The sequence below is a fragment of the Podarcis vaucheri genome (assembly GCF_965113315.1).
Source record: "Podarcis vaucheri genome assembly, chromosome: 6".
Taxonomy (NCBI): Eukaryota; Metazoa; Chordata; class Lepidosauria; order Squamata; family Lacertidae; genus Podarcis; species Podarcis vaucheri.
The window spans coordinates 29,706,489-29,725,048 of NC_138764.1; the positions used below are offsets into that span (position 1 = coordinate 29,706,489).

The following is an 18,560-nucleotide window of genomic DNA, read 5'->3' on the forward strand; positions in this document are numbered from 1 at the left end:
TGCATGCACTTAGTACATGCACTAAATACAGTGGTACCTCAGGTTAAGAACTTAATTCATTCAGGAGGTCCGTTCTTAAACTGAAACTGTTCTTAACCTGAGGTACCACTTTAGCTAATGGGGCCTCCCACTGCTGCCATGCCGCCGCCGCGCAATTTCTGTTCTCATGCCTTATGAGGAACGGCTAAGGGAGCTGGGCATGTTTAGCCTGGAAAAGAAGAGGTTAAGGGGTGATATGATAGCCATGTTCAAATATATAAAAGGATGTCACATAGAGGAGGGAGAAAGGTTGTTTTCTGCTGCTCCAGAGAAGCGGACACGGAGCAATGGATCCAAACTACAAGAAGATTCCACCTAAACATTAGGAAGAACTTCCTGACAGTAAGAGCTGTTCGACAGTGGAATTTGCTGCCAAGGAGTGTGGTGGAGTCTCCTACTTTGGAGGTCTTTAAGCAGAGGCTTGACAACCATATGTCAGGAGTGCTCTGATGATGTTTCCTGCTTGGCAGGGGGTTGGACTCGATGGCCCTTGTGGTCTCTTCCAACTCTATGATTCTATGATTCATCCTGAAGCAAAGTTCTTAACCCGGGGTACTATTTCTGGGTTAGCAGAGTCTGTAACCTGAACCTGTAACCCGAGGTACCACCGTATATTATTCAGAATCAATTCATGTCTGGTCTTGTTTCCAAAGAATGTATTGGAGACTGCATTCATTGTGGGAAGAAGGCTCAACGATGTCTGGGAAGAGGTGCCAGTCTTAGCATCAGGCCCTTCTCCCTGGACATATTTTGGCTAACATAGATGTCTGCAAGGAGAAAGCCAATGTATGGACCAATGGACCATTTCAAATGATGTTCATCAGTCATTGCGGCTGAGCTGCCATACCTGCAGAGGATAAAAGCACCGCAGGGGTGGGGCTTAAAGCTTACTGGGAGGAAGAAGGGCGAGGTTGATTTGGTGCAAAGGTACCAGCAGAGCCAAGCCGACACACCCAAAAGTGTGTTTGCACGGCACAGAGTTCTCTGCCGCCTCTCCCTCCAGGTAAGTCACGGTGGTGCCACCGCCCTGCTGACCACTAGTAGGAGGAAAGCTGCCACTGAGCAATAGCAGCTTAAAAACAAACAAACTTAAGTTTTTAAAAAGTCTTCTTAGCTGCCCTGGCTGACCACAGCAGTGGCACAGTCTTAGAGAGGTGGTGGTGAAGATGGCTGTGATGCTGCTGCAAAGTGTCTGGGAAATTGCAGCCAAATCTAGCTATGCATGAAGGGGTTAAGACCACAGAGCTAGATTCCTAGACTCAACTAGGTCACGCCCCCTCTTTTCTGATGAGGGAGTGAAGCCTTCTCTTCCTGTTCCCTCTCTCCCCATGCCACGTACAGCACCAGGAAGGACATGTATAAGCAAGCTCCAAGCTCAGAGGATGTTTTTGAAGTGATTTCTCTTTATTTTCTACCAAAGAGTATTCTGCCTGTGTTCTCTTTGCCGCTGCTTTGATAAATGCATGAATTAGACCTTTGGGACATTTTGTAAATAAAGTATTTTAAACTTACTTAGCAGCAGTGCTTTTGGGGGGGGGACACACAGGGGTATGCATACTGATAAACATTTTGTGAATCTAAGTTTGGCCTCATTGAGGGGCAGTATTTCAATTTGAGTAGGAAAATTAGAGTACCCCTTAAGATTTTTTTTAGAAAAAAAGCACTGCTTAGCAGTGTGTGGTCTGTTCATTGGGGGGGGCGTTAAAAGAGGGGAGCGATGGATGCAACTAAACAGGACAAAAAGGGTCTAACAACCTATATTCCTAAAGCTATACTGCTGTTTGACTGGGGGCTCTCTCCTGTTGGAGGGCAAGTTTATCCCGTGTTTTGAACCCAGGCACCCAGGTGATTCTCGTGTTATTTACCTCATACATGTGTGTCACAGGGACTCATATTTTCCTTCCACAAAGTGAAGGCTTGGCAGTGGGGGGGCCTATCTGCCAGACTATGCCAAGTCTGGCACCGGTCCTTTGCTTCTGTTCCTGGAGAGAATTCTTAACCATTAGTTCTTGGTTCTTCTCTTTGCCTTTTCTGTTCTGCGATTTGTAGGGTTCCCCCAACATACGTAGGTAGGCCAAGACAGTTCCTACACACCATGACATCAAGCTTTACTCTAGCACTTAGCCAATAGCCCTTAAATTCCTATGGCTGGTACCCAGAAAATGCCATGTTCCAAAATGCTAACTCAGCCGTACTTTATTGGCACATGTAGTCACTTCGGTTGTCAATGCAATTCCACTGGTCTCCTCCTAAGAATTCTCTTGCCACAACCATCAACACCATGTTTGGAAAGGGTATGAGCTTTAGAGTGCAATGGGGTTATATTATATTTGCAGCTGCAAAGCCCAGCTTGCTGTAGTGACGCTGGTCAGGGGCGATTGGCACTGCCAATGGGGAGCAGTGTCCTCTAGTGTCCCTGATCTGCAACTGCAGGCACACAGCTCGGGGAAGGAAGCCAAGAGATGTCTTCATAATCAACCACACACCCCTTTTGCTTTGAAGAAGGAAACCTGCTCCTTCTTCCAATGCAATTGGGGCCGTTCTGTTTGGACACATTGAACGGCTGTTCCCTGCAACCCTCAGGTTTGGTTTGCAGTTAAGGTTGTGAAATATACTCAGAGTCGCAAAGTGATTTCATGCTCTTTATTCAGCTCATAGTGGTGAGGAGGAATGAATGAAAGTCCCCTCACAGTATCTGCTTTATATACATTATTTACACAATAGGCTGCCCATGATTGGCTAAGTCCGGAATTCTACTGTAAGCCAATCAGGTTGTGGATTCACTTCTATCTGGAGCAGGATTGGGTGGTTCCTGCCAACCAATCATACTGCTGCATTGTTCTAGGACCAATCAGACTGCTGCATTCTGAATCCTATTGTTCTAGGACCAATCAGACTGCTGCCTTTTGGATCCTATTGTTCTAGGACCAATCAGACTGCTGCCTTTTGGATCCTATTGAACTCAGTACATAACAGGTTGCCAGCTCTGAGGGTAAAATATTCTCACTGGGGTGAAGGAGGACCGCAGAGAAACCAGGGAGCGGTGGACTGGCTTATCAGGATGTGCAGATTCTGCAAGGCTTTTGTGCAAAATGAGGGGAAGAGACTCCCTGGAGCTCCTCTGAGAGGAGGAATGGATAGAAATGTAATCAATAAAAATAAAGACTTGAGCGTTTTAAGGAAAAAGTTGTTTTTATTTCACTTCACGACTCCTGGTTTTGACTTGTGAAAACACGAACATTTCTGTTCTGCAGCGTGAGGTGTCAGGGAGGTGTCTCGCAGACAGGTAATTTTGCAATGTATTTGAACTTTGAGAAATTCCAGTTGCTCTCGTGACTATTGAATTATATTCTTCCTCTCCAGACCGGTTTTCTGTTTCAACACTTTATTGCTAAAAGACATAAATACAACCATGTCATTCTATAGTTATTTCATTTAAAGTTGTTGTTGTTGTTGTTATTATTATTATTATTATTATTTAACCTATAGCAGGATTCCTAAAAAGAAAAAGAAAAAAAAAAAACAACCTACATATCCTCTATTGCTGAAATTTTTTCCTGGTAACATTTTACTAACAATCCAACTTCCTTTGTATGGAATGACACAGCTAATGATCTAATCTTGAGATCATTTATGTGAACCAAGGCCTCAGTTCTAGCTGTTGTTGGCATCTGTTTGTCTCGGGAGACAATGCTAAATACTTCCATCTCATATCAAGAGCAATGGGCAAAATACAAGTTGCCTATCTACCTGCCAATTCATTTAAATTTGACATTATACATCAATTGCTTGAGGAGCTGAACAGTGTGAATTTGTTTATCACGAGCACAATGTGGTTATTGTTTATTGGAATTTTCAAGGTAAAATGAAAACGTTGCCACCTACAATCACATTCGGGACTCCATTTACTATGAGGCATATTCTGAAGTTAAGTGAAAGTTTGTTCACTTTCTAGAGCCTCATGTGCCGTGTAACAAATTTAAGTCCCATGCATATAATCTTCCGGTGCCCCTTCCTTTATATGGTTCCCTTGGGTTTGGGAAAGCACAGAAAATCCATCAAATGCAACCCATAATACAAATGTCTCTGCAATATTCAAAGAGTAGGTATAAAAGACTATCATACTTTGAGATTCATCTTTGTATAATAAGAGCTGATATTTACCACTCAGCATCTATTTCTGTTGTTGGAAGAGGTATCTATCCCCTGAGAGAGAAAAATACAAAATCAGAAATTACTTTGCCAAGTGTGAATTATGTAAGTTCACCCTTGAATGTGCATGAAATTGAATTTCTCTCATACACATAGTTCTTACGCCTTTGTCCATACAAGAGTGCAAGCATATGTACAACTCACGCCTTGCACTGTCAAACTGATTTCCCTCCTCTGCTTGTTTCCTCTAATCCCCTCCCTTCTGTGTGTCTTGTATTATTATTATTATTATTATTATTATTATTATTATTATTATTATTATTATTTGTATACCGCCTTTCATCCGAAGATTCCAGGGTGGTTCAGAACAGAAAATTAGGTTAGCAAGCCTGAGAACAAGCCTTGTGTTTGTTTGTTTGTTTGCTACTGAAGCGGACCACTTTGGCAGACAATGTTTGTTGGAAAAGCAGGATAAAGATATAAGAAAACAAAGAACAACTGATGGACACTCTTGGACTCTTGAAGAAGTAACAGGGCCGAAGCACTAACTGACTCTCATCATTTGCTTCTGAAATTGGCCTTTAAGGAAAACTTGGTTGCTGACACGGGCATTAGAGGGACAGAATGACATACATATAACTTTGTCAGGTAGCAAATCATCATAAAACTTAAGAGAAAGGGAACATACCGGAGGACAAGTGTTGGGGTTGCCTTGATATTGTGAGCCACCCTAAAGAAGACAAACGGAGTGGAGAGGGGAGGAAAACACATTAAAATAGTTCTTGTCAGTTGAATTTCAGAAATCTAGTGTACAGAATCTTTTGGGGGCACTGAAAATAAGGGGAGATTATTTTGGCTCACAGGAATTTAAAAGAAAATTTGGAAATGTGTGGAAACCCAGGGCACAAACAGCCGAAATGTTTTCTTGCACGAGCAAACTCCCTTGAAAGGAATGGGAGATGTGCAACAGCGCAATGGAGTTTGTGAAGGAGAACTTTCTAGTGAGTTGATGTCCTATGTTGTCTCAGCACCAATGGACATTTTCTGATCATGCATTATATTCTGATCCCAATGAAAATGTCTAAAGATCTGCACGCCACCTGTTTCTGGCATAGGTCCCCTGTGCCCTTCCAGTATTCTGTCAGCACATTTGCTGCCATGTTTTGCATTTGTGCACTTCCCTTATGGGCATTTTAAGATCCTTTCTCCCAGTTAAAGTGCCTGAAAATCAGTTCATCATCCATTCGTCATACACTGGGAAGAAACAGCTAAAGGAAACAACCCCTACCTGGCCATAGGTGCTTTGTGAAGAAGACGACGATGAATAAGATGATGATGATGATGATGATGACGACGGTGGCGACGCTTGGCCCTGTAAAGCAGCACAAAATCAATAATCACACACAAATGCTACCATCTTCTCTTATTTGAGTGGAAAATGCACGATAATTTCTATGATGGAGGTAGAGTTGCAAATGCTGTTGGCTGCTCAAGAGATTGCTTGTTTGAAATTCTAAACAATGCACCACACTATTTCTGCATATTCTATTTCGTGGCCTTTCCCCAAAACTCTGGGGAATTTGCCACACCAAAATGTGTTTGGGCTTCTTCTCTTCTTAGATTCCGATCACTTGAGCAGCTTTCAACTTGCTTCCCCAATGTTTATTGCTGTCTAGAGAGACACTATTGTGCAACAACATAGCCAGAACAGTGGGGAAAGAGGGAACCCAGAACATTTATACCATGAAAAGTTGTGGGATTTCAGCAGGACATGCACCAATTGGAAACAAAACAGCATGTCTGCCCCAAAACATTGGCAGGTGCAAACAGTATTCAAAGCAGAATCATTTAAAGCTAACCCGATACCATCAGTTGCACAAAGCATCATGAATGCACTAGAACAAGGTCATCTTCAGGAGCTTTTATCCATTATATTTGCATTTAGTTAGACCCTAAAACTAGATGTTCTATTGACATATGTCTTTTACTTGAATGGAATGGAAATCTTACCTGGTTGCAGGGATTGCTGTCATATGTAATCCCCTGTTTAAAATGAATGTTTATTCTTGTTATTCTTAGGTTTGCATTTTTTTAAGCAATTATCATTTTTTTAGTTCCTTAAAGTTCTGGATTATGGATCTGAGCACATCTGTACTTAAAACCAGCACCACTATGTATGCAGACACATGGCTAGAGTGCCCTTCTCTCTCTCTCTCTCTCTCTCTCTCACACACACACACACACACACACACACACACACACATCCATGCAAAACCACAAGCACCCACCCTTTCCCCCCCCCTCTCTCTCTTGCCTTAGAAAGCAGAGAGAGAAAGTATTTCAGTGATACATTCAATATACAGTGGTACTTCGGTTTTTGAACAGTGGTACTTCGGTTTTTGAACATCTCAGAAGTCTAATGCTTTGGTTTTCAAACTCCGAAAACCCATAAGTAAATGCTTCCATTTTAGAACGCACCTCGGAAGTCGAAGGGCTTTCACTGAGTTTTAGTTTTTTCCATTTTCTCTATTAAGTTTGCAGACCGCCCTTTGCACCTCGGTTTTCAAATGTTTCACATGTTTCGGAACTTGAATGGTCCTCTGGAATGGATTATGTCTGAAAACCGAGGTACCACTGTATATGAAACACATGGAAAGAATTGCACTCATTCTCATATTGGTGACACGTAGACAAAGCCTCAAAGGGGATGTTGTCCATGCCAGTTATTGCTGAAGGATAAAGGTTAAGACAATAGCACTTCCTTCCATGGAAAAGCAATTCTACACAAGCATTGGTCCAAGAATAATTTATATCTAAAGATCTGCTGTGTGCAAATATTTGTATATTACCAATTCTAGTACTGTTTGCTATCAGAAGTAACAAGGAATTGCAGAGCTTCCTTACTGTATACTTTACGTTTTGCTCACAGCTTCTCCTTCTCAACAAATTGTTCTATTGTAAGATAGCTAATACTGAGACTGTTTCCAAAATATTGTCAAATAAAAGAATATACCTTGCCACAGGGACTGCCACCGGTTGAATAAGATCCACCCTGCTTTAAAAACAAAGAAATAAAAAAATGTACTATCGCCTTCAAAGTAATATATTTTCTACACACATTCCCTCCATTTGTGTTTTGTTTGCTGTTGTTTTCTTGCGGTCTATAATTGTTTTAACACTCTTTCCCAGAATTTTTTTTATTTAAAAAAAATCACTTCAAAACAATAAAATACTTCCACCATTCACATGTTAGGCCTGAGATAAAGTGACTGGCCTGGAGTCACACACAGATTTCACAGTTCTGGGTCCAAAACTGTTTAAACCACTACATAACCTGGATAGCTCAGTTGGTTGGAGCATGGTGCCGATACTGCCAAGGTTGCAAGTTTGATCCCTGTGTGGGACAGCTACGTATTCCTGCACTGCAAGGAGTTGGACTAGATAACCCTCAGGGTTCCTTCCAACTATACAAGTCCACATGCATATATACCTGTTTGCCAGAAGAGCTGCTGCCCTGTGAGCCTGAAGACTGGCCCTGTGAAGAAAAGCAGGCAATGACCATTAAGGATCTTGTGCAGGAGGGTTAGCACAGGCCAATTTCTTTGCCCAATCCCTACAAAGCCGGGGTTGGCAAAGCAGCTTACATCAAGCAGTTCGCCTGTCCTTATTGTACAGCCACCACCAGCAGCTCATTCTGATGTCCAGGGAGAAAAATTTACCAAGAGGCCAGAATGGGATGTGGGTAGTGGCTCCTTGGAAGACACTTTCCCCATAAATTTCAGGAGACATAGAGTATCTCTATGCTGTTAACTTTTCCTTCCTTCCGATATCATTGCTGCTGAGCTACAATTGCTGTGTTGTACCGCTTGCGTCCTTTGCCCCCGCCCCAATAGACTCTACTGTCTACAAGGAACCACCACCTCCACTGTTTCTCTAGAAGGAGGCCTACAAGGTCATCCAACCATCTTAGGGACTCCAGTCCAGATTTGTGAGGGGTTTTCTGCTTAGCTTTTTCTTCTCCCAAAGATATCTTACAAGGCAGCAGAGGTTTAGGATCAGAGTTTGCTTTCTCCCAGATGGGCTACCTTCCCAGGTTGATGAGCCCCATCTGCCCCTCACATTTGATATGAAGTATGTATGTGTTTGTTTGTTTGTTTGTTTGTTTGTTTGTATGTACCTGTATGCTAACAGAGCTACCACCCTGTGATCCTGAAGGCTGACCGCCCTGTGATCCTGAAGGCTGACCGCCCTGTGATCCTGAAGGCTGACCCCCCTGTGAAGAAAAGCAAGACATCAACCTTGCTGCTGTGAGTTAAAAATTTTGAGATAAAGTCAACATTTGCTATAAAGTGGATAATATATAAGTATATACCTGTATGCTAACAGAGCTGCCGCCCTGTGATCCTGAAGGCCGACCCTCCTGTGAAGAAAAACAAGACATCAGCAACGCTATTGTTAGTCATTCTTTTTGCCTTCCCTTCAAATGTGGCCCTCAGAAGGTTGGGCTACATTAAAATCCAGCCCTCAGGCTGAAAGATCCTTGATTTAAAGAGGTACCTAGCACACACCCAAAACCCTGTCCCTATGTGTCTGAAATTTGGCAGCACTGATATCTTCAGAAGGAGCTAAAGGACCCCTGACCATTAGGTCCAGTCCACTCTGAGGTTGCAGCGCTCATCTCGCTTTATTGGCCAAGGGAGCCGGCGTACAGCTTCCAGGTCATGTGGCCAGCATGACTAACCCGCCTCTGGCGAACCAGAGCAGCGCACGGAAATGCCGTTTACCTTCCCGCTGGAGCAGTACCTATTTATCTACTTGCACTTTGACATGCTTTCAAACTGCTAGGTTGGCAGGAGCTGGGACTGAGCAACAGGAGCTCACCCCGTCGCGGGGATTCGAACCGCTGACCTTCTGATCAGCAAATCCTAGGCTCTGTGGTTTAACCCACAGCACCACCCACGTCCCAAGTTCAGAAGGAGCTACTCAGCTTAAAAGGTTCATACAAGTCTGATGAAAACTGAAACATTTATTTTCCTCCTCATAGGCAATGGATCAGTCAACCAAGGTACAGAAAACAAGGTAAGGCAACCCTCCGCCAAGGATCCGTGAGAAAGTACAATTTCAGTACGTGCCACCGAGCTAACACTACCCAGGTCAACAAAGCAGCTGCCAAGGGTTGCATGTGTTTATTTTCTTTGCATAACCCTAATAGTTACCTGGATGGTAACACGGACAGTTTCTGATGAGCCACCCTGAGGTTTCAAACCCTGTAGAGAAAGAATGATGAGGGTTATTTAATCTGCTTTCCTATAAAAATCACACACAAAATTATTATTCCAGTTCAGGTCACACAACTCTATCCTGTCTTAGAGGACATACCAGCCAGGAAGCTAGGATCTTAGCGTCTCCCCAGCAAGAACAGAACAGCAACAGGAAATTCCAGACTTCACCCAGATACAACTGAGATCAATGTCACTTAGGGATTGTCTACACTTCCACTGCAGTTCTAACCATGCCTACTCAGAAGTAAACGCCTCTGAATTTGATGAGGCTTGTTCCCTAGAAAGCAGGGTGCTTTACCTGAGAGTTAATCCCACCAAATTAAATGGGACTCTGCTCTACAAAATTGCACTGTGGAAGGACTTTATTACTGGGTACACAAAGAACCACTGTTGGCACCTGCCATAGAAGGGAAGACCCAATTCATTTGGGGGCATTAGCAGCCTTCTGCTTGCTTGTCCCTCTTAGCCATACTATTGCCAACCAATCTAAGAGCGGCATTATCAGGAAAGTAGCCAACATTTAAATAGAACGGTGAATGTGTATATCTATATACCTGTGTGCCGCCGAAGGAGCTGGTACTCTGCGAGTTTGAAAGCTGGTTCTGTTACAAAGAAAAACAGACATCAACAAGGCTATTCTTGACCCAAATTTTTGGCAGTTAGAATTTTATTTCGGAAAAGCAAGCAACATTTTATATATACCTTACTACTATATAATGAAAACAGATGTCCTTGCTTTAAAAAGGCAATCCAAAATGGAAACGTTTACTTTAGAGTAGGGATGGGAGAGAAATTCAAAAAAGTTCGCATTTAAAGGCAAATTTATCAAATTCACGCTTTCATGAACAGAAGGAGAACCAAAACACAGCTGTGTTTCAAAATCTGCAATTAACCAAATTTTGAAATGCAGTTCTCTAACCCAACACTGTTTACAAAAATGCATATACTGTATGACGAGAGTATGCATAACCATGAAAATATTTTACAAAAGATATAATATATAAAAATGTATTGGGGAAATGTATTTGTTAAAACATGTACATTAGTCAAAAGTGTGTATAGAAATGTGTTTCTGAGGAGAAATTGGCTCTAAAATTCTGGTGAATTTTCAAGAGGAATTAAAAAAAAGATAAATTGCAATTTGCTGCAGAAATGCGGAGAACTAAATTTAAGGTGGGGGAAATGAGCAAATAAGAGGATCAAAATTGAAAGCTCTTTCCATCCCTACTTCAGAGTTTATTTAAGAAATGGGGGGGGGAGCAAAACAAGGATACAATATTTATTAACGTATTTAAAACTATGAACACCATCCAGTCAAATCCAAGGTAATGTGGAATGGAGGTGCTTACCTGATTGCAAATCTTGACGTTATAGGCAGGTGAAGTCTGTAAAAGAGTAAAGGAATTACTTCATTGAGAAACAGGTTATCTGAACACAACCTTTAAGACATCAAAACAATAAATGTTTGTCGATCCTGTGCAGATTCGAAAGCTCCAATTTGTGGGCTCTGGAGGTGGTATGTTGCCATCACAAATATGCTGCTGCTACTCTAGAGGTGGGGAGCGAATTTGCCACAATCCTCCTTCCCTGTAAAATGGCCTGAAGTGGATTGTCCCAGGGGAGGATACGGGGTTGGTACATATATTGCCATCATGACTAGTAGCCAGTAATAACCTTTCCCTCCATTTCCCACCATTATATTTTCTGAGAATCCTCCGGAAAAATAATCTCTCAAAGGACCTGTTGGTGGCAGTTTACCATTGTACCTTTGAGAGTGTATTAACTTATGGTCTCTGTGTGTGGTTTGGGAGCTGCACAGTCAGGGGAAAAACAATGCTGCCCAGGGTTGTAAAGACTGCGGAGAGAATAATTGGGTGCACTCTTCCCACCTTGGATCAACAAATCTATGCTTCCAGGTGTCATAAGAAAGCTGCAGAGATAGCGCAGGACAGTGCGCACCCCGGAAATGATCTCTTTCAGCTTCTGCCTTCTGGAAGAAGGTACAGGGTTATAAAGACTAGGACTTTTGTTGTTGTTTAGTCGTTTAGTCGTGTCCGACTCTTCGTGACCCCATGGACCAGAGCACGCCAGGCACTTCTGTCCTCCACTGCCTCCCGCAGTTTGATCAAACTCATGCTAGTAGCTTCAAGAACACCATCCAACCATCTCATTCTCTGTCGTCCCCTTCTCCTTGTGCCCTCCATCTTTCCCAACATCAGGGTCTTTTCCAGGGAGTCCTCTCTTCTCATGAGGTGGCCAAAGTATTGGAGCCTCAGCTTCACGATCTGTCCTTCCAGTGAGCACTCAGGGCTGATTTCCTTCAGAATGGAGAGGTTTGATCTTCTTGCAGTCCATGGGACTCTCAAGAGTCTCCTCCAGCACCATAATTCAAAAGCATCAATTCTTCGGCGATCAGCCTTCTTTATGGTCCAGCTCTCACTTCCATACATCACTACTGGGAAAACCATGGCTTTTACTATACGGACCTTTGTTGGCAAGGTGATGTCTCTGCTTTTTAAGATGTTGTCTAGGTTTGCCATCGCCTTTCTCCCAAGGAGCAGGCGTCTTTTAATTTCGTAACTGCTGTCACCATCTGCAGTGATCATGGAGCCCAAGAAAGTAAAATCTCTCACTGCCTCCATTTCTTCCCCATCTATTTGCCAGGAGGTGATGGGCCCAGTGGCCATGATCTTCGTTTTTTTGATGTTGAGCTTCAAACCATATTTTGCGCTCTCCTCTTTCACCCTCATTAAAAGGTTCTTTAATTCCTCTTCACTTTCTGCCATCAAGGTTGTGTCATCTGCATATCTGAGGTTGTTGATATTTCTTCCGGCAATCTTAATTCCGGCTAGGACTAGCCGCCTGAGAATAAAGATTATCGTATTGTATCGTAAACCCCACTTTGGTAACCATCGCACCATCTGTGGCAAATTCCATAGTTTGAATATGTGCTCTATGAAGGAGCATTTCCTTTTGCCTGTTCTGAACCTACCACAGCTGAGCTTCTTTGGATGGCAGTCTTTTATCAGGTTTTCTTTTGTTTTTTTAATTCCCATGCCATTGCATAAGCACACCACGTAGGGGGAAACTAGTAATATTATAATAAAATATAAATATAAACAAGTTATGGTGGAGATGAATCACTCACCTTATCACAAGCCGGACTACCTTTCCCACCCTGTGAAAACAAAATCAAGAAATCAGGGAGCTGGTTGCTTATGTGCCTGTTTCAATGTAACATACTTCACATTTATAGTATATTCCTATTTCTCCTCTTCAACACATTGGCTAGTAGATGTAGCCAAGAACTGTGGCCCCCTTTTCAACCCAGCCACCCCCACTGCATTTTGGTGAAGCTTCTGTTCTAAGACACAGAAGTAAAACAGAAATAAGTTTAAAACCAGGACTGGCTTACTACAGTGCCCATAACTGGGAAACTTCATTTCCCCCATGCCAAATTTGCTTTGTCACTGAACATTAGTTACCTCCTGTATGGTAATACGAACAGTTTCTGATGAACCACCTTGAGGTCTAGGACCCTGTAGAGAAAGAATGATGAGGGTGGGACGAGTTAGAAAGGGGTTGTTGTATTTTTAAAAACAAAATCATACACAGAGTGACTTCCAAGTAGTAAAGTCATCCAAATTACAGTCAAATATGAAAACTTAAAAGAAATCATGCAGCGACTGTGGCACTGTAGAATTACCCTGTAAAAGAGCTTCACACACACACACACACACACAAAAAAAAAAAAAAAACTGTTTGCCCATCATCACAGAAAGGAGTTGATAAGATCAAAAGAGGAAATATACATTTCATAAAACAGTGTTGTCGATAACACAAACACAGCAGCATTGGGACGGGATGCAGAAAGACTTCTTACCTGGGAATAGATTATTCCACCAGCGTTAGCAATTTTCTGAAAGAAAATAGGAACCATTTAATTTGACTATGTTGCAGCTGGTGGAAAAGGCAGTAAAGCATATGAGCAAGTAATCTGAACCCTTGTCTACTCCTGGTCATCTATAGCCGTGGTTTTTAAACTGTGCTCCAGAGAACCTTAGAGAAGGAAGCTAGATGAGAATCTGCTAAGAGAGCTCCAAGTTCCTTGCAGTGGATCGGCAAGGATCCCCACTCCTGATTGTTTTTAAAACGTAATCATGAAAATGCTTTTTATTCTTCTTCATTAGGCTGCCAATATGAAGGATGGTGGGAAGCTGGGGGGGTGGGACTAGGAGCTGGATTTTTCTGTGACAGGCTCATGAGTATCGTTCTGCTATTAAAAACAAACTTCTGGGCACGTGATCAGAGGCCAAGCATAGGAAGCTGCCTTATACTGAGCCAATCCATTGGTCCATCTAGCCCAGACTGGCAGCAGCTTTCCAGGATTTCCAGCTTTAGCTGGAGTTGTTTGGGAGTGAAACTGGGACCTTCAGCATGATTGTAGGTTCGAGCCCCATGTTGGGCAAAAGATTCCTGCATTGCAGGGGGTCATACTAGATGACGCTTGGGGTCCCTGCCAACTCTACAGTTCAACAATTCTATGATCCAAAGCCTCCCCTGCCCCCGCTTCGGATCCGGATCCTGAATCTTCCCTGGAGCAGGAGGACATTATAGATTTGGAACAGTGGTTTGAGGAGGGGCCTAGTTCAGAAGGCAGAAACTGGGAAATACTGGATGGGGAACAGCTAGGAGAAGAAACACTGGAAGAGAGAGGATTAACAGATTCACAGTCTCTTGACAGCATTCCTCCTCTCAGTCTAAGGTCAAGAAGAGCTCAGAAAGTGGCAGAACAGAAAGCACAGAAGGTACAAGCTCAGATTACAAGACATAGGAGTGATGTGGATGAATAGGGATGGAAGGGAGGTGATCCTTAATTATGAGCGCCACCATTTCTAGGAGATATGTTCTTTGTTCTCTCGCTGTGGTTATTAAAGTTTCTAACTGGTAAGAAGATTCCTTTTCTTCTGTTCTGCTTATCTACTGCCACGGGGGGAGGAAGCCGTTTGCCTAAAGCCTGACATAGATACTATTTTGCACCACAGCCACAAGGGTGTGTTGGGTGTGTTACAGCCCATTCAGAGCAATGGCGATGCCTCATAGACTTGTCCAGCAACCTGCAGGAACTCCAGGAATCTAGAACACTTCCCTAAAACTTCTGCATTCATGCAGCGGTCCCTCAGCAGGCAAGTCTTTACAGAAACAATTCCTTGAAGCTAGAAAAGATTGTAAGCCCCTGTCCACAGAAACCACTCACAACACAGAAAATGACTACAGAGGTAGGGGACTTTTCCAGAGAAACTGGATACTTATAGAGCTCATCTCAGCTGATGAAAAGGAAGCTGAGGGTTATGCAGTTAGATTGGATTGGGAGGTAGGCAGCATAAGATTTGCTCTCATACAAATATCTATTCAAATGAGATGTTTTGCTTACCGATGGATAAGTAGAATCACGCTATTAGGAAATGGAAAAGCAAAGAGACACAATGGTGTTACTCACTTGCAAAAGGGTTCTTTACAGAAAAGATCAAGGATGAAAAATTAAACGAAAGCATAACATGCAACCTCAATATAGGTTCCTTTTATTGTGCCAACTCTGTAGAAACAATTTGATCCTAAGCACTTAACCCTCCTGCTGCCTGTGACCAGTGTCCCTACTATCTGTCCTTAAGCTGTTTCCCCCCCTTCAGTTTTAAGTAGGAATGGGAGAGAAATTAGATATAGTTTTAATTTTATTGAAAGAGTACCTAATCTGTACTTCTGGAACCAATATGCAAACTGAGACACAGCTATCCTTTGAAATGTGCAAGTCTGAATTTTGCAATGCAGTTCAGCCAAAGTGTACAACAATGCAAATATTAGGGCAGAAGAGTACATAAAAATGGATGTGAAAGTAGCATACAAAATGCATTGTTTTAGGGAAAACAGCTTCAAAAATATGTGTATTAGGGGAAACTGCATGCAAAAAAAAAGGGTTTGTTTTTAATAATTCACATGAAAATTCTGATCAATTTTGATGGGGATTTCTTTATTTGAAAAATGACAAACTGGTGTGGAAATGCAAAGAACTGAATTGAAATATGAGAAACTGAGAGAAATGGAAATGGACAGATTCATTCATCCGTAGATCTGATCCCAAAAGTAAGCTAGCTTGGAGAAAAATGTTTGGGGTAGGAGTGAGTCAGGAGAGTCAAACAGCAGATGGGGAAAGTGTTCAATTCTCTTTCTCCACACACCCGTTTTGCTCAGCACAGCTGAGTATAAACTAGGAAAGGAGAACCAGGTGTAGCCAACCAGGTGTCACGAGCCTCAAACTGCCATGAGCTAATATGACTAATGGTCAGGGATGCTGGGAGTTGTAGTCCTATAACATCTGGGGAGCCCCAGGTGTCCCCATCATTAGCTTGATGGACCCTAACTTCTACTAGGTCAGGGCTCAGTTTGATCTGTGATGCACAGTTCTGTTTTGAGATCGTTTTCAATCCAGTTTTTAAAGGTTACCTTAACTGAACATTATTTGCATTTTTATTGTAACCTGCTTAGAGATTTTAATTACATTAAATGGTACAATTTAAATCAATCAAACAAACAAATGCAGCACAGAATAGCGTTTACCTCAGGTGGGAAAGGTTTGCTGTCTGGGTAGGTCACAACCTGTTAATGAGAAAAAAGTAGGGGTTTTTTTTTTATTAAGTGTTGGTGGTTTACCCTGCTTTTTGAACAAAGAAACAAAAAAGGTCTTCAAAATACTCAGAAAGAGAGGAGCTGTAGCACTGCAGATTGACGTTCTATATACTAATGGCATACAGCTAGGAAGTTCAGGAAATAATCTCCCCTCCAATTTCCCAGTTTTAATTTTCTTGCAAGAAGATCTGGCATTTCCCCCAAAAGAAGGTATTTTGTGGGTAATGACAGCACTTTGCTATCACCAATGTTAAGAGCACCAAGAGGTCCTTTTGTAGATTCCAAGAGGCTAAAACGAATGGACACACGATCTCTTAAAGAAAAGACTACTGTAACCGATTTCCTCATAGCAAAACATGTATAAAACTTTGGCTTGCTGAAGCAAGGATCAATCAATGTTTGCCAGCCTTTAAAATTTTATTGGAAAGGAAGAAAAAAAACCACCTACGTACCTTTACTTTGCTGGTGGAAACCGACTGTAAGATATAGAATATAAATGTGAGTTAAAATCGCTTGAAATACCATGCATCAACTCATCAACAAAGCAGTTTTGCACCTAGATCTTGAGCATGGTTTGCTCCCTGTCAAGATCGCAACTCAGCACACATCCTGGTGCAATCTACTTTTTGAAGATGTAAATTGAGTCATTAAACTTCGGAGAAAGTTTATACCTGTAAAATAAATAACAATGTGGAAAACGTTCTTACCTGGCCATATGATGACTGATCACCGGAAGCAGCTGCATTCTGTAAACAAACCAAAACTCCCTTAATTTCCTGAATGGTATGATTTAACCAGAGGCACACTTTGGGAAAGAAAATGATTAGCTCTGTAACTGGATGCTTAGTGGAGGAAGGCTGGTCCAGGAACTAAATTTATTAGGGCAGCCTTTATAGTTCAAGAAAATGTAGAAATAAGACTAAAATTCAGTATAAATCCTAGGAATTCTGGATAGCAGACCACCCTGTTGGACTGGTAAGAAATGAGAACCTCTTCAAGCAGCCTTTCGGCTAAAAGGGGGAGCCTACCCTTGATACAGGGACATGGGCGGCGCTGTGGGTTAAACCACAGAGCCTAGGGCTTGCCAATCAGAAGGTTGGCGGTTCGAATCCCCGCGATGGGGTGAGCTCCCTTTGCTCGGTCTCTGCTCCTGCCAACCTAGCAGTTTGAAAGCACGTCAAAGTGCAAGTAGATAAATAGGTACCGCTCTGGCGGGAAGGTAAACGCTGTTTCCGTGCACAGCTCTGGTTCGCCAGAAGCGGCTTAGTCATGCCGACCACAGCTGTATGCCGGCTCCCTCAGCCAATAAAGTGAGATGAGCGCCGCAACCCCAGGGTAATCCGTGACTGGACTTAATGGTCAGGGGGTCCCTTTACCTTTACCCTTTACCTTTACCATTACCCTTAATATATAGACAATATTGAGTGAAATTGACCAATAGGCTGACATAGTATATGGCAGCTTCCCCTGTGTTGTTGAGCAGGGAACAGGAATAAAACACAAAAGAGATAATTGATAAGAATAATGATCTGTTGTGAGCTTGACGGAAGTGTACAATAGATGAGCCTTCCTGCTTTGGCTCATCTTCCTTTTTATTTTTATTTTTTTCTATTTCTATTTTTTATTTTCTTTTATCTTTTCCATAGTTGCTTATGTTCTGTGTTATGTACTTTGATATTTTTTGTAGTTTTGAAAGTTTTTTTTTTCATTACTATTAAGGAATTTTCCTTTGTAATTTTGGTTGTCTATATTGATATGTACCTGTTTAAAGCAAAATAAAAGTTTAAAAAAACAACAACACAAAAGAAAGAGGCATACCAGTACTTACATCTCTGCAGCCAAACTTGTTGTACACACTTGCAGTTCCTCCCTGTGAGCAAAAGAAAAGCCAGTTGTCTATTTTTGTGCTGGTCAGCAGGCACGTCAGTGCACATGGATATGGTACAATTGTGACTATATCATTCAGATGGATAGATCAAACTGGATAGATCAAATCACACAGAGAGGGGCATGGCCAGATTGAGGTTTGATGAGGCCCTCAGCTACTGAAGGCAATGGGGCCCTTTATATGTCCAGCTGTCCTTTGTCAACAACAACTTGTCACTGTTTTCTGTGTTGAATATATGCTATGTGGTAATTTATGGACCTAATAGGTCCATACACAACACAAAACACTCTTGCTGCATGTAGGTTTTATTTTATTTGTTTTTTATCTTATATTTTGGAAATGTACATCCAAGCTTTTTTCCTTTAATTTTTTTTGGGGGGTCCTCAAGAGAGTGGGGCCCTAAGCTATAGCTTGTTTAGCTTATACATAAATCCGGCACTGGAGAGGGGCAGCTATAAAATGGGGTAATCTCTTATTTTGCAGTAACACAGTTCACCGAATCCTCAAGTACAGTG

General features: G+C 42.2%; 1 protein-coding gene across 1 annotated transcript in view; it reads right to left on the bottom strand.

Moving 5' to 3' along the window:
• Positions 1 to 3,212: 3,212 nt before the first annotated feature.
• LOC309535100 (uncharacterized protein) overlaps positions 3,213 to 18,560 on the bottom strand; it is a 32,880-nt gene continuing 17,532 nt past the window's right edge. Inside the window, exons 10-29 of the mRNA XM_082227884.1 lie at positions 17,986 to 18,027; positions 16,865 to 16,903; positions 16,610 to 16,633; positions 16,089 to 16,127; positions 14,908 to 14,928; positions 13,357 to 13,392; positions 12,959 to 13,012; positions 12,622 to 12,651; positions 10,823 to 10,858; positions 10,028 to 10,075; positions 9,408 to 9,458; positions 8,564 to 8,611; positions 8,369 to 8,464; positions 7,682 to 7,726; positions 7,205 to 7,246; positions 6,202 to 6,234; positions 5,480 to 5,563; positions 4,880 to 4,921; positions 4,204 to 4,245; positions 3,213 to 3,430 (exon numbers count right to left, since the gene is read on the bottom strand). Coding sequence (XP_082084010.1) covers positions 4,207 to 4,245; positions 4,880 to 4,921; positions 5,480 to 5,563; positions 6,202 to 6,234; positions 7,205 to 7,246; positions 7,682 to 7,726; positions 8,369 to 8,464; positions 8,564 to 8,611; positions 9,408 to 9,458; positions 10,028 to 10,075; positions 10,823 to 10,858; positions 12,622 to 12,651; positions 12,959 to 13,012; positions 13,357 to 13,392; positions 14,908 to 14,928; positions 16,089 to 16,127; positions 16,610 to 16,633; positions 16,865 to 16,903; positions 17,986 to 18,027 — 849 coding nt within the window. The 3' untranslated portion in view covers positions 3,213 to 3,430; positions 4,204 to 4,206. The remainder of the gene's footprint in view (positions 3,431 to 4,203; positions 4,246 to 4,879; positions 4,922 to 5,479; positions 5,564 to 6,201; positions 6,235 to 7,204; positions 7,247 to 7,681; positions 7,727 to 8,368; positions 8,465 to 8,563; positions 8,612 to 9,407; positions 9,459 to 10,027; positions 10,076 to 10,822; positions 10,859 to 12,621; positions 12,652 to 12,958; positions 13,013 to 13,356; positions 13,393 to 14,907; positions 14,929 to 16,088; positions 16,128 to 16,609; positions 16,634 to 16,864; positions 16,904 to 17,985; positions 18,028 to 18,560) is intronic.